Below are 15,637 nucleotides of genomic sequence, written 5' to 3' on the forward strand. Positions count from 1 at the left end.
TGCCAATTATGCCTGGATGAGGTCACAAATCCAGCAAGCCTGGGTTTTCCTCTAATACTGGGGACTAATACTTTGAAAAAAATTATTATTTTTATTTATTTATATATTTATTCCATATAGTTTACCCAGTAGTAGGGGACTACCCAGGCCTCATCCAGGCATAAGCAACAGACAATGTATGAAGACCCCAGTATATAGTATTAAATGCTTGTTATCTCTCTTTGGGTATGTATTTTCTTTAGTTTAAAATTGAACTTTTTCTCTTTGCTGAAATGTCAGCAAAATTCTGGACATTTTATCAAACTTTCGCCATTTTGGCAATATGAATTGGAGTCAAGGCAGAATTAAGGTCCTCTATAGTGGTTTTTAAAGGTGCATTTATATGGCTTTTAGGGGGTTTCCTTGTGTGTTTTTTTATTTTATTTTACTTGACTTTATTTTTACAGAAAGGAAAAAAGCTTAAAAAAATTAAAGTGAAAGACTATTTGTTTTTTTTCTTCCTATTTTTTTTTTTTTTTTTGTTGTTGTTTGATGTTCTTTCACAGAAAGCCAATAAGGGTAAAAAAAAAAAAAAAAAAAAAAAAAAAAATACAACACATCGAATATTTTTTTTTTGTGATTTTTTTTTTTTTTTTTACATATTATTTTTTTAAAAAAAGGCAACAAAATCCTTCCAAAAAAAAAAAATAAAAAAAAAATAAATAAAATACATTGCAAAACACCAATGCTAAGTTTCTGTAAAACACATCTTTGTTTCATGTAAATTTTACTTAAAGCGGCGCTCCACCCCCCCTGTCAAAAATTTAAAAGTCAGCAGCTACAAATACTGTAGCTGCTGGCTTTTATTATTAGGGCACTTACCTATCCAGGGATCCTGTGGTGTCCTCACCCAAGCTGATTCCTGAATCAGCTCTGTGCTGGTGCTGCCATCTTGGGTTAACTGGCAGTGAAGCCTTGCCAGTTTACTACTGTGCATGTGCGAATCATGCTGTGATTTCCCAATGCGGTGAGGGACGAATTTCCCTTTAAGTTCGCTGCGGCGGACTCAGCAGGACGTGAGAGGAGGTACCTGTTAAAACCAGGTTCCTGCTCCCCCCTCCCTCCCCAAATGTGGCACCAGAGGGGGAGAGAAGGCAGACAAGCAGAGCTTCCCCTTTAAGGTGGAGCTCCCCTTTAACTCTGAACTCTAGGCAGATAATAAAGACACAAATGAATGCAGCTCTCTAAATCATTTTTAGATAATTAATTATATGTTTTAAATAGGTGCAATGTAAGTATTTGATTCTGACTTGGTATCAGGCTCACACAGTCCCTATACAGCAGGGCTGGAGTATTAGAGAATAAAAGCAGAAAAAGGAGCATAGCATGATAAGCATGCCGATAGGAGGAGAGAGCGAATTGACAAAGAGAAGCTCATCACTGTGCTGTTTCTCCTTTCACTGTCCAGTCACAGGCAAGGGGTTTGTCCGGGATAACCTGGGCTCAGAGGAAGTGTGTTAAATGATGCTAGCCCACAGACTGAGGACATCTTGTGGCAGAAAAAAAAATACTTGGAGGAAAATGTCTAAATATTGGCACAAATGCTGGTTAAACTTTATTTTCTAAGGCTTATTTATTTTTACCTTGTTATTTTTGCCTGTACTTTCATGGAAATCTAAATTTGCAGCAAACTCTATTTCTATTTCAAAAATCACTCCGCTCATCCCTAGCCTTCAAACATTACACACCAAGTGCAGTAGATTCGGCTCACTGTTTCCAGCTGTACCGAGACCAGATCAATGTGAACCTTCACAGATATGTATTCATGCACTTTTTACTTTTAATTCTTTTTGCAGACAGTTGCTGAAAAGCGAGCTGGGCTCATTTATCACCGATTATTTTCAGGTAAGCAATGTAACCGCTTAGAGTAACTAAAATTTCGAGTGGAGACCTGCTGGGTTTTCACCTAGTAATTTTACAGCACGAGAAGCGGCTTCGATCCCTCAGCCCACAGTTTAGAGATTATGAATCAGACGGCGTTAACTGTAACAAGGCTTTCATTTGTGGTCGTCGCTTTTTGCATCTGGGTTTTGTTTTTACTGTACGTGTCTCTTCCAAGACTGCATTCTGTCCCTTGTGCGTTCCATAACTTGTACAGCATGCCGTAAATAATGATGCTCGGTCAGCGGTTTGCATTTTTTTTTTTCTTTCTTTTGGAAGCATTTTTTTTTTTTTTTTGCTATTTTTCTACCTTTCTTTTGGTGATGCTTATATACGTGTTTGTTACAAGTCTAGATGCATTTATGTTTTTAACCAACTGCTGTGCTGAGCAATTTTAACATTTTTTTACACGCATGTTAACCACTTCAGCTCCGGAAGGTTTTACCCCCCTTAATGACCATGCCATTTTTTGCGATTCGGCACTGCGTTACTTTAATGAAAAATTGTGCAGTCATGCGACACTGTACCGAAATACAATTGATGTCCTTTTTTTTCTCCCCACAAATAGAGCTTTATTTTGGTGGTATTTGATCACCTCTGCGGTTTTTAGATTTTGCATTATAAACAAAAAAAGAGTGACAATTTTGAAAAAAAACACAATATTTTTTACTTTCTGCTATAAAATATTCCCAATAAAAAATTTAAAAAATCAAATTTTTTTATTTAGGTTAGACCAATTTGTGTTCTGCTTCATACTTTTGGAAAAAAAAAATCCCAAAAAGCGTGTTATCATTGGTTTGCGCAAAAGTTATGGCGTTTACAAACTACGGGATAGATTTGTGGACTTTTTATTTATTTATTTTTGTTCTTATTGGTAATGGCGTAGATCGGCGATTTTTAGCGGGACTGCGACATTGCGGCGGACAGATCGGACCCCTAAGGGCTCTTTCACACGGGCGATCCGATCAGATCCGCCTGTCAGTTTTTTAGGCGGATCTGATCGGATCCTCCATGCAGCTCTATGGGGCAGCGGATGTCAGCGGAGACATGTCCGCTGACACCCGCTGCCATCTGTATCCGATCCTGTCCGTGAAATCTTGACGGATGGAAACCCTATTTCTCCATCCGTTCAGGGATCGGATCGGATGAGAGCGGACAGACGGTCCGCTCTCATCCGATCCCCCATAGAGAGCAGCGGGAGCTGTGACACCTCCCTCTCCGCACTGCAAGCGGAGACAGAGCTGTTATCCACCGGCTCAGCGGGGATCGGCGGATCGATCCCCGCTGAGCAGCACGGATCCGCCTACGGAGGCGGACTGTGTGAAAGAGCCCTTACTGACATTTTTGACACTGTTTGGGACCAGTGACATTATTACGGTAATCGGTGCTAGATAATATGCACTGTTACTGTATAAATGACACTGGCAGGAAAGGGGTTAACACTGCGGGTGATCAAGGGGTTAATTGTATGCCTGTTTGTGCTTACTAACTGTGGGGGGTGGGAGGGGGGTGGGGGGCTCTGTGACATGCACAAAGAGATTGGGGTTTCAGCTTAGCTGAAACTCATGATCTCTCTCTGCCTGTGTGACAGAAGACCCGCCTGCTTTGTGTACATAGGCAGGCGGGTCTTCTGTCTGTTTCCCCGAAGATCGCGGGCCACTCCTCCCGCGGTCTGGCTCCCGCTGTGTCTAATTACACGCGCCGCCGAGACTGCGTGCACATAATCACGTATACCTACGTGATTATGTGCAGCCGAGCCGCCCTGCCGCAGTAAATCTGTATGGGGTGATCGGCAAATGGTTAAAATCCAAATTTTTGCTAGAAAGTTACTTATGCCTCGTTTCCACTGAGCGGAACGGTTCGGATCGGTTCGGTACGGTACGCTATTTTGGGTGTTTCCATTATGAAAGTGGCCCATACAACCGAACCAAACCGCACCATTCCTGGTCCTGCTTCAGATGTAGGGCCATAGGAAATGGTATGGTACGGTTAGGGCGGAGCTACTGGCGTCACACAATAGATTCCACTGATTGGCGGACAGGAAAATGTCAATGCTCACGTCAAATGAAAGAGCAAAACAAACACCTTGTTTGGTGTAAACCCCGCATGGTCCCTGGTGGCCCGACTTGCAGTGGAAACGCTCACCTGAATAGACCGGACCATTCTAACCCTCCCAATTTGTACCGACCCGAACCGTTCCGCTCAGTGGAAAACTAGGCATTAGAACCCAAAATATAATTTTTTTTTTTCTGAAAGCAGAGTCCCTAGAGAAAAAAATAAAAAACAAGGTGATTGGCGCAATCCTGGGGGTCCTTGGTGGTGGTATCCCCGCTGGCTCCCACGGTGTGGGGATTCCTCTGTGGTAGCCACAGTTTCCCAGGTCTGTGGAACGCATGGGGAGACAGCTCCGGCAGACCGTGACGTCACTTCCTGGTCGCGATGTGGAGAGGTGAACGGGCCTGCAGAAGGAGCACATGCTCAGCAACACATCGCCGTTTACGTCTCCATATTGCGACCAGGAAGTGACGTCACGGTCTGCGGGAGCTGACTCCCCGTGCGTTCCACCGACTTGGGAAACTGCGGCTACCACCGAGGAACCCCCACACTGCGAGAGCCAACGGGGATACCGCCACCAAGGACCCCCAGAATTGCCATGCCAGATGACCCTATTTATACTACATGCTTTTAACAAGCTTGCCCTTGTGAGTATGTTTTTTTATACCACCATTTAATTACCTTTCTGCTGCACTTGGAAGGCGCTGTGTTTTCTCTCTCTCCTAGAGAATAAAATAGTTGCTGTTGCAATTTTGTATATCACAAGATATTTGCGCAGCTGTTTATCAAATGCAAATTTTCAGGAAAAAATACACTAAAAGGAATTTTTGTGAACACAAACACAAGTTTTTGGTATAATATAAGAGATGAAACTTGTGTAGCATCGAGTAAATAGATACCAAACACGTCGAGATGTAAAATTGCATATGCCCGTGAAATGGGGACAAACTGCAGTACCCAAAATTGTCCATAGGTGATGCTTTAAAGAATATGCAAGTTATCGGTTTAGAGATAATCATGAATTATTGCTCTCCCTCCGACATTCAGCAGAGATACCTCATATATGATGCAATCACTGTTTACATATGATTATAATAATACACCACTTGCCAATAAAACATATAAACATAATGTGCTCAAAAAAGTATATATAAGAAACATATACTAAGTCTTTCAAAAGTTCTCACATAAAGTGCTCCTAATGCCATTAATAAGGTGCGGAAGTGCTTCATGTAAACATGCTGTGAAGTTTGCTACACTCCCCTCCTGTATCCCCACTCACCAGAGAGAATGGACCCTCAGCTTTTCAGTCTGGGGGTCAACCAAACTTGTATCTGGTGTTGTGGATATCAGGCCTCTTGGCGTTAAGATCGGGTCTCACCAATAATACTCTTGGGGTGGCTTTATTATCCTCCATGCTCAATAAAACAAAATAGTGCTCATAGTGAAGTATTGTAAAATTAATGTTTATTTGCTCAAAATGCAACGCAACTTACAAGATTGTAAGAAAAAACGGGCATAAACAATCATGAGGCTCTTCCGGGTTTGCTGCTATTCGACGTGCGTAAAAATGTAGGTACAAAGGTAATGGGTTGACCTGTTACATTGTTTCTAAAAGTATAAGGTTTACTTCTATTGCCTTTTCTATTCCTGGGCATATCTGCCAGCAATTCCTCTCTATTCTTCATTAGAGATCTTTTTAATCCCTGATGTATGTTGGGAACACTATACCCTCTCTCCTATAGGCGATGATGAATGACCCCCACACTCCTGTTCAAAAGCTGAATCTGTTAAGCAATTGCATCTAGCTCGAATAAACCCCCCATAAGGGAAGTGATGTTGTTGCTTTGACGGAAATCGTAAATACGTCAACGCGTTTCGCCCCTCCTCCAGGGCATTATCAAGAACATAATTTCTGGTTCACCGATGGACTAATTTATATGTACAGGATAGTACCTCCTTCTTTGATTGGCCAATCGGACAATAACAATTTGAATGGCTGTACTTGCTCCAATTCCTATACCCAAAAAACACATCACTTCCTGAATACCTTGCAATATCGTTTATCTCATGAACTGTGCTATTATTTAAAAACACTTCATTATGCAAAAAGTATCTATACAATCAATCCACTAATCTTTCAAACAACTATGGTATATGAAATAATACAAAAATGATAGAAGAAAAGGTGTGTAAATGAAAAAGTTGTTTTATAAAAATAAATTAAAAAAGTGGAAAATGAAAATAATAAAGATAAAGTATGAATCAAAACAAATGAAATAAAATGAAAAAATGAAAATTAAAATTGAAATTTATAGTAAAATGAAAATAAAAATAAAAATTCCATCAAAAGAAAATAAAATAAAAAAATATATATAGAAAATATTAAAAATATAAATAAATGAATACGAAAAATGAAATAAACATAAATGAAAATAAAACAAAACAAAAATGAAAAAAAATTGGTATTTTTACGAATTGGATAAGAAACAATTCAGATCTAGCTATATATTTAACCCCAATGGGCTCAAACGTCCCAGCCGATAAATCCATTGAGTTTCGTTCTGGGAGATCGCCTTTTGTGCTTCAACTCTATACCCTTTTTTTTATGCTGTTTATATGTTCTCTTAACCTTACTCCTAGCCTCCTTGTGGTTCTACCCACATATGGGAATCCACAAGGACAAGCAAGAAGGTAGGTAACATCTGTAGCTCCACAGGTGATAAAATTCCTCATTTCAAAGGACCCTCCTCGAGAATGTGATACAGAGTATGTAAATATTATTTTCCTATATTTAGTAGTCCTACAGATCACACATTTACCACAACTAAAAAATCCTACCTGGAATCCTAACCAAAATAGGAATGACCCCCCCCTAGGAGAGTTCATGGAGGGTACCCAGGACCCAATAACTTTAGGGGGGATTTTCAGAGGAGAGGATATGGCGGACCCCCCCATGGAGGGGGAGAGGAGGGTCCAATTTCAAGGGGTGAGGGAGACATCACAATCTGCCAGACAGGAGAGAGGGGGAATGGAGACCATGGTATCCCATGGCACCACCCCAATTTTATATAGAGGAAGGAAGAAGAGAAGGGCAATAGGCTGCAGAGGAAAAAAAAGAAAGAAAAAACATAATGCAAGGAATTTTTAATTTAAGTGACCTAACGTTTACAGAAGATGAATTAAAGGTTTTAGAACTTGGTTTAAAATACGCCCCGGATAGAAATTTGAAGAATTTGTATGTTTTTATTGATTTTCAGAAATTTATAAGAAACAGTAACATTAGGAAACTCATGCAAAAGGTCAAAAACCATTGGATCAGAAGGCAGATTATTATCAACACACCAAATTAAGGAACAGTTCTGTCTTTAACCCCAAGATAGCCAAAAATATTTTTACGGAGGTTTTCAAAGCTATGGTGGAACATGTTTTGGAAAAATTGAGGATTAACCTAAGCAGGCGAAAAAAGAATATAGAGAAGGGTTTAGATGAACTGGAGAAAAGAAAGTAAATTGTCATTAGATCAGCTGACAAAGGGAGAGGGCTAGTGATTTTAAATAAAAAGGACTATTTGAATGAATTTAACAGACTAGTAGGAGACACAGAAACATATAAGCTGAAAGGGAATCCAACCAATGAATATAAAGCAAAACTCGAAAGGCTATTAAAATGGGCATATATAAAATAAAAAGGAAGCTAGGTTCCCAGATGCACCAAAATTGACTCTAATATATCAGCTGCATTCATAAGAACCCATCAAAACCCCCGGGTAGACCCATAGTTAGTGGGGTGGACTCCCTTTTCTCTAGGATGGTGGAATATTTGGATTGTTTTCTGCAACCTTTGACCCAGCAATGTCCAGCATATCTTAAGGATAGCAAAGACTTTATAGAACTATTACAAGACATTGGAGTTAACAGTGAACATATTCTAGCAAGTATTGATGTAAATTCTTTGTATACTAATATCCAACAACACCATGCGTTCGAGGCAGTCATGTGGGCTTTAGATGCAACTAATATTAAAACTAAACAAAAATAATTCATTTTACAGGCCCTTGATCTGGCAATGAGCCACAATTTCTTCTGGCGTGAAAATAAATATTTCAGGCAGAAAAGAGGAGTGGCCATGGGAGCTAAATATGCTCCCTCAGGGGCAAACCTCTTTATTAGAGAAAACAACACATATTGTGGAGAGGCTGCACACCCCAATATATTGAGAGAGAAAGGAAAAAGCCCCCACAGGTTTTTTTTAGCAGCAAATACCAGTAAGACTATAAATGTATAAAAATATTCATCTTTATTGAAAAAGTTTTAAAAAACTTCATGAGAATCAGAAGCGTAAAATATGAGCTTTGGTTACAAGGATAAATAGGTCATGTCAAATATCACCAATTGCTAGGAGCAAAGAACCTCTTTATGAATTGGTGGGAGAATGAAGCTATATTTGGTAGAAATATCCCAGAACTTAAAGTCTACAAAAGATATATAGATGATATCCTCATTGTGTGGGCAGGATCGCAGGAATCGCTTCTCAACTTTCTCAAAGAGATAGAAGGTAACCAGTTTAGTATCTCTTTTTCCTGAAACACGTGGGTTTGAAGCGGTTAATTTCCTGGATCTTGTCATATACAAAAAGAATGGGAGGTTGCAAACACGAACCTATTTCAAAGAGGCTGACAGGAATAGTTACATTCCATTAGGGAGCTGTCACCATCCAAGATGGCTTGATGCCATTCCTAAAAGCCAAATACTGCGGGGAGGAATTGTGATACTAGAGAGGATTATGACACACAGGCAGAAGTCATTGTGGAGAGGTTCCAAGAAAAAGGGTATAAGGTAATGATTTAAAAGGAACAAAAGAAACAATAAGATATATGGCTAGAGATAACCTGTTTTAAAAGATGGAAATTAAGAAAAAGAACTATGGATTGGCTTTTATGACAGGTTTCACTACAAACAGTTTGAAAAGATAATGAGAAAACACTGGCCTCTATTGTTAAAAGATGAAGAGTTAAAAAGAATACTGCCCAGCAAACCTCAGTTTATATACACGAAACCCCACCGTTACGGATGAGGTTAGCCCACAATGTTATAAACCCCCCTAAGAAGACTTGTACATTTTTAGATCAGGTAGGATTTTTAGTTGTTAAAAATGTGTGATCTGTAGGACGTCTAAATTTAGGAAAAGAAAAATTGCACACTGTATCCCATTCTCGAGGAGTGTCCTTTGAAATTAAGAAATGATCACCTGTGGTACTACACATGTTACCTACCTACTTGCTTTTACTTGTGGATTCCCATATGTGGGTAGAACCACAAGGAGGTTAAGAGGACATGTGAACAAGATAAAAAAGGGAAAAAGCACCAGTTTGTCCAACCTCTTTAGATTGTTCAATGACAGGGACCCTAGTTGTTTGACTTCTTGTGGAATAGAGTTGAAGCTCATTGGAGAGGGAGCAATCTTAAAAAGGCGAACTAAAATCCAGAACTAAACTCAATGGATTTATCAGCTGGGAACTTTGAGCCCATTAGGGTTAAATATAGATCTGAATTGTTTCTTATCCAATTGGTAAAAATACTAATTTGAATTAATTTTTGTTTTATTTTATTTTCATTTATGTTTATTCAATTTTTTGTATTCATTTATTTTTATTTTTATTATTTTTCTATATATATATATATATATATATATATATATATATATATATATATATATATATATATATATACATATTTTTTTTATTTTATTTTGATGGTATTTTTATTTTTGTTTTAATTTTACTCTTAATTTCTATTTCTATTTTTATTTTCATTTTTATTTTATTCTTATATTTTCTATTTTTTTATCGTTATATCTATTTTTATTTTTATTTTCATTTTATTTTTATTTTTTACTTTTATTTCGATTCATACTTTATCTTTATTATTTTTATTTTCATTTTTATTATTTATCATTAGTTTGTTTTATGCTATTTTCATTTATGCTCATTTCATTTTTTGTATTCATTTAATTTTATTTTTGTTTTTATTATTATTTTTATAGATATATATATATATATATATATATATATATTTTTTTTTTTCTTTACTTTTGATGGTGTTTTTATTTTTATTTTCTTTTTACTCTAAATTTCTATTTTTATTTTTAATTTATGCTTATATTTTTTATTTTTTTATTTTAATTTCTATTTTTATTTTTTCATTTCATTTATTTTGATTTATACTTTATTATTTTTATTTTTCATGTTTATTATTTATTTATTATTATTAATAAATTTTATTTTAGTTTTGTTTTGTTTTATTTTCATTTATGTTAATTTCATTTTTTGTATTCATTTATTTTTATTTTTAATATTTTCAATATATATTTTTTAATTTTATTTTCTTTTGATGGTATTTTTATTTTCATTTTACTCTAAATTTCTATTTTTATTTTCATTTTTATTTTTTCATTTTATTTCATTTGTTTTGATTCATACTTTATCTTTATTATTTTTATTTTCATTTTCCACTTTTTTTTTTATATAAAATAACTTTTTTATTTACATACCTTTTCTTCTATCATTTTTGTATTATTTCATATATCATAGTTGTTTGATAGAATAGTGGATTGATTGTATAGATATTTTTTGCACAATGAAGTGTTTTTAAACAATAGCACAGTTCATGAGATAAACAATATTGCAATATATTCAGGAAGTGATGTTTTTTGGGTAAAAGAAGTGGAGCAAGTGGAGCCCTTCCAATTATTATTGTCCGATTGGCCAAGGTACTATCCCTGTACATATAAATTAGTCCATCGGTGAACCAGAAATTATGTCCTTGATGATGCCCTGGAGGAGGGGCGAAACACGTTGACGTATATCCAGTCCTGTCAAACCAATGACGTCACTTCTGTCCTCCGTGCAACGCACACCAAATAGCGGTGAACCCCGGGGAGCCTCAAGATTGTTTATGCCCGCTGTTACCTACAATCTTATAAGTTGCTTTGCATTTTGGGCAAATACACATTAATTTTACAGTACTTCACTATGAGCACTATTTTATTTTATTAAGACCGGAGGATAATAAAGCCGCCCCAAGAGTAATATTGGTGAGACCCGTTCTTAACGCCAAGAGGCCGGATATCCACAACACCAGATACAAGTTTGGGTGACCCCCAAACTGAAAAGCTGAGGGTCCATTCTCTCTGGTGAGTGTGGATACAGGAGGGGAGTGTGTCACACTTCACAGCATGCTTACATGAAGCACTCCCGCACCTTATTAATGGCGTTTGGAGCACTTTATATGAGAACTTTTAAAAGACTTTTGTGTTTTTATATACAGTGCCTTGCGAAAGTATTCGCCCCCCTTGAACTTTTCGACCTTTTCCCACATTTCAGGCTTCAAACATAAAGATATAAAACTGTAATTTTTTGTGAAGAATCAACAACAAGTGGGACACAATCATAAAGTGGAACGAAATTTATTGGATATTTCAAACTTTAACAAATAAAAAACTGAAAAATTGGGCGTGCAAAATTATTCAGCCCCCTTAAGTTAATACTTTGTAGCGCCACCTTTTGCTGCGATTACAGCTGTAAGTCGCTTGGGGTATGTCTCTATCAGTTTTGCACATCGAGAGACTGAAATTTTTGCCCATTCCTCCTTGCAAAACAGCTCGAGCTCAGTGAGGTTGGATGGAGAGTGTCTGTGAACAGCAGTTTTCAGTTCTTTCCACAGATTCTCGATTGGATTCAGGTCTGGACTTTGACTTGGCCATTCTAACACCTGGATATGTTTATTTGTGAACCATTCCATTGTAGATTTTGCTTTATGTTTTGGATCATTGTCTTGATTGGAAGACAAATCTCCGTCCCAGTCTCAGGTCTTTTGCAGACTCCATCAGGTTTTCTTCCAGAATGGTCCTGTATTTGGCTCCATCCATCTTCCCATCAATTTTAACCATCTTCCCTGTCCCTGCTGAAGAAAAGCAGGCCCAAACCATGATGCTGCCACCACCATGTTTGACAGTGGGGATGGTGTGTTCAGGTGGATGAGCTTTGTTGCTTTTACGCCAAACATAACGTTTTGCATTGTTGCCAAAAAGTTTGATTTTGGTTTCATCTGACCAGAGCACCTTCTTCCACATGTTTGGTGTGTCTCCCAGGTGGCTTGTGGCAAACTTTAAACGACACTTTTTATGGATATCTTTAAGAAATGGCTTTCTTCTTGCCACTCTTCCATAAAGGCCAGATTTGTGCAGTATGCGACTGATTGTTGTCCTATGGACAGAGTCTCCCACCTCAGCTGTAGATTTCTGCAGTTCATCCAGAGTGATTATGGGCCTCTTGGCTGCAACTCTGATCAGTCTTCTCCTTGTATGAGCTGAAAGTTTAGAGGGACGGCCAGGTCTTTGTAGATTTGCAGTGGTCTGATGCTCCTTACATTTCAATATTATCGCTTGCACAGTGCTCCTTGGGATGTTTAAAGCTTGGGAAATCTTTTTGTATCCAAATCTGGCTTTAAACTTCTCCACAACAGTATCCTGGTGTGTTCCTTGTTCTTCATGATGCTCTCTACTCTTTAAACGGACCTCTGAGACTATCACAGTGCAGTTTCACAGTGCACGGAGACTTGATTACACACAGGTGGATTCTATTTATCATCATTAGTCATTTAGGGCAACATTGGATCATTCAGAGAACCTCACTGAACTTCTGGAGAGAGTTTGCTGCACTGAAAGTAAAGGGGCTGAATAATTTTGCACGCCCAATTTTTCAGTTTTTTATTTGTTAAAAAAAGTTTGAAATATCCAATAAATTTCGTTCCACTTCATGATTGTGTCCCACTTGTTGATTCTTCAGAAAAAATTACAGTTTTATATCTTTATGTTTTGAAGCCTGAAATGTGGCAAAAGGTTGCAAAGTTCAAGGGGGCCGAATACTTTCACAAGGCACTATGTATATATATATATATATATATATATATATATATACTTTAACTTATTTATAGTTATTTATTATATTATAATTTATGATTTTGTGTTTCGAACTTTATCATACCCGAAATGTTATAAAGAAGAACGCACAGTAAAAAAAAAAAAATCATATGTAAATAGTTGGTTTGGGCTGCTCGTCATTAAGAATTATGGTACCTCTTTCAGCACCTAAAATCTGAAATAATCATACCGACAGGGAGGTTAAACATTTGCAAGGCCAACTTATTCAGTGCTTGATGCAGAACTAGAGTATCCAGTGCCCATGCCCCTCTAGAACTCCAATGAGGCTTGAAACCCTCTTCTGGTACAAAAATAGCGACGGCCAATGCAATGTGTCCCAGTGAAGTTCAACTCTTCTACAGCAATAATGTGTACTTAGCCCTCATTCCCAGTATACACAGTTGGACCAGTGGTTGGCAGCACTTAGCAGGTATTAGAAATGCCTACCAGGGGCTCCCTTTTTGAAGCTCGTGTGGCTTATCCTTGGTAAATAAATGTACTGTATACACTGGGCATGCTATTAATGACAAACTGTTGTGTCTGCAGAATCAGCTGCTCTCAAAGGGTCTGGCCTTCATGGAGGAGAAAATCAAGCTGTACGAAGGTGAGGCACAACAAAAGCATGATAAACTTTGTGCCATATGGAAAAGTAAAATGTGAGGGCTGTATCGAAAGTATCCAAAAGTTGGCATAACTTTTTTTATTATCGTAACTTACATAGGTCATTTCATTTTCACAGGTTGGTAGAGCAACTATTTCTTTATAGTAACTCTTCTTTTTTTTTTTTTTTTCATTGCAGGTAAATAATGGATTCCAAGCAAAAGCAAAATGTCATCATTGAGTTTTTCATAAAGGAGGAGTGCAGGCGATCCATTATCCACAGGAGGCTACACTATGTTTACGGAGATGACACTTGACTAAAGGATTCGTCAACTTGGGTCCTTAAGCACTAGAATAAAGACGCAGACTGCGTGACATGGGTTTAATACGGCCACAGCAGCCAATTTATTAATCAAAGAATAAATAACATGACATTTACCATAGCAATAAGTACAAAATTCAACAATGAACTTCTTACAATGCCCAACAACAAGGGGTCTTTGGGTGTCCTTAAGGCACAATTTTAACTGTAATCGTCCATGTTCTCATCCGTGCCCCAACCAGCTCGAAGACATTACGACCTCACACATACTTCCCATTTTTCCCCCCAGGGGATCTAGCTCCTGGGAGGACGACTACAAACCAAATGAGGAGCACCATACCCTAGATGGGCCCCCACCATTAGGTAAAATGTAAGTAATCACTGACCCCCCCGACCCGCCAACTGCTGTGACAAAATGCGCAACAGACATAATCATGTATTCATTTTTTTTTTTTCTTTCGTTTTTTTTTTTTTCTTTTATATAAACTCAATTACAGTGGAAAACACAAAATTATTCCCCAACCTGTACTCCTCAGCAACCCTTAACATAAGGGCGGCTTGGAGGGAAGTTACCTCTTCTCCCGAATTCTTTGGACTGAACCCAAAATCACCCATCAGCATTGACCCTAACATCTGCTCCCTGCCCATCCAACCATTTTCCTCCAATCAGGTAAGGGCTACTCCCCTTGACACCCCTCTGACCTAGCTGACCCTTCCCTGATCCTGTTTCTCCTTAAGTCATGCCGCCCCTTCGTCCATTTTCTCCTACGGGCCTCACTATAGATGAGCAATGTCTTGCCATTGGTGACTCCTGTGAAAGGTGTCATCTCTGTAAACATTCTGTAGCTTTTGTCAGACAGCCTGCACTCCTCCTTCATCAAGAACTCAATGACGGCATGTTGCTTCTGGTTGGAATCATTTGTTTACCTGAAATGTAAAAAAGGAAGAGGATTTACTATAGAGGAAGAGTTACTTTACCAACATGTGAAATTTGTAAGTTAATAAATAAGTTATGCCCACTTTTGCATCAGAGCAGCCCTCATATATCAAGAACACATGCTATTACTACATACAAAGCCCTTAACAAGTTATCACCTCTGTATATGTCTTCTTCAGTCTCCAGACATACTGGACACCCAATTAGGGTCAGATTTAGAGCTTGGGGAACCTGGAGCACTTCAGGTTCGGGGGGCTCTCATACACAGAGTTGGTTTAAGTTCTCATTGACAGTCACACATTTTTTAAATGCATGACGTAACGTTGTTTTGAGGTCGTGCATGCACACGTGTGCAGTCATAGGCCACCTTCCTTAAGAGCCTACGTAGAGCATACATTCTCTACGTATGGTTCTCTGAAGCTGCCCAAAATAATTTTTAAAAAATGATACAATATACCAGCTCAGAGTGGCCCCTTTTGCCCCCTTATAAATCCAGCACTGCCCTCAATCTGGGCTCCATTTACTGGTTTTTACTTTCTTTCTCTTTGGTCATCATTTCTCTCCCTCACACCCCAGGGCTTCTCTCATGTTGTTCGCCTTCCCTGGAACTCTCTTCCAATGGCCATCAGACACTCATAGCCGCCCACCAAGTCTTTAAATTCTCACTCTTAAAGGCTTTTCAGAACAGAAAATAACCAAAATTCACAAAGTAGGGCATATTGCAGTATCTCACAAAAGTGAGTACACCCCTCACATTTTTGTAAATGTTTATTATATCTTTTTCATGTTCTGTTAAACCACTGTATGGTCTTGACCACCGT

General features: G+C 38.1%; 2 protein-coding genes across 2 annotated transcripts in view; one reads left to right on the forward strand and one right to left on the reverse strand.

Moving 5' to 3' along the window:
- The window catches only part of PRR5L (proline rich 5 like), a 137,009-nt gene that overhangs the window by 64,203 nt on the left and 57,169 nt on the right, over positions 1-15,637 (forward strand). The window contains exons 4-5 of the mRNA XM_082269807.1: positions 1,836-1,884; positions 13,504-13,561. Coding sequence (XP_082125933.1) covers positions 1,836-1,884; positions 13,504-13,561 — 107 coding nt within the window. The remainder of the gene's footprint in view (positions 1-1,835; positions 1,885-13,503; positions 13,562-15,637) is intronic.
- RAG2 (recombination activating 2) overlaps positions 1-15,637 on the reverse strand; it is a gene marked incomplete at its 5' end in the record, with an annotated part of 350,031 nt that overhangs the window by 20,351 nt on the left and 314,043 nt on the right. The window lies entirely within an intron of this gene.

Source organism: Pelophylax lessonae (assembly GCF_965119305.1).
Source record: "Pelophylax lessonae genome assembly, chromosome: 10".
NCBI lineage: Eukaryota > Metazoa > Chordata > Amphibia > Anura > Ranidae > Pelophylax > Pelophylax lessonae.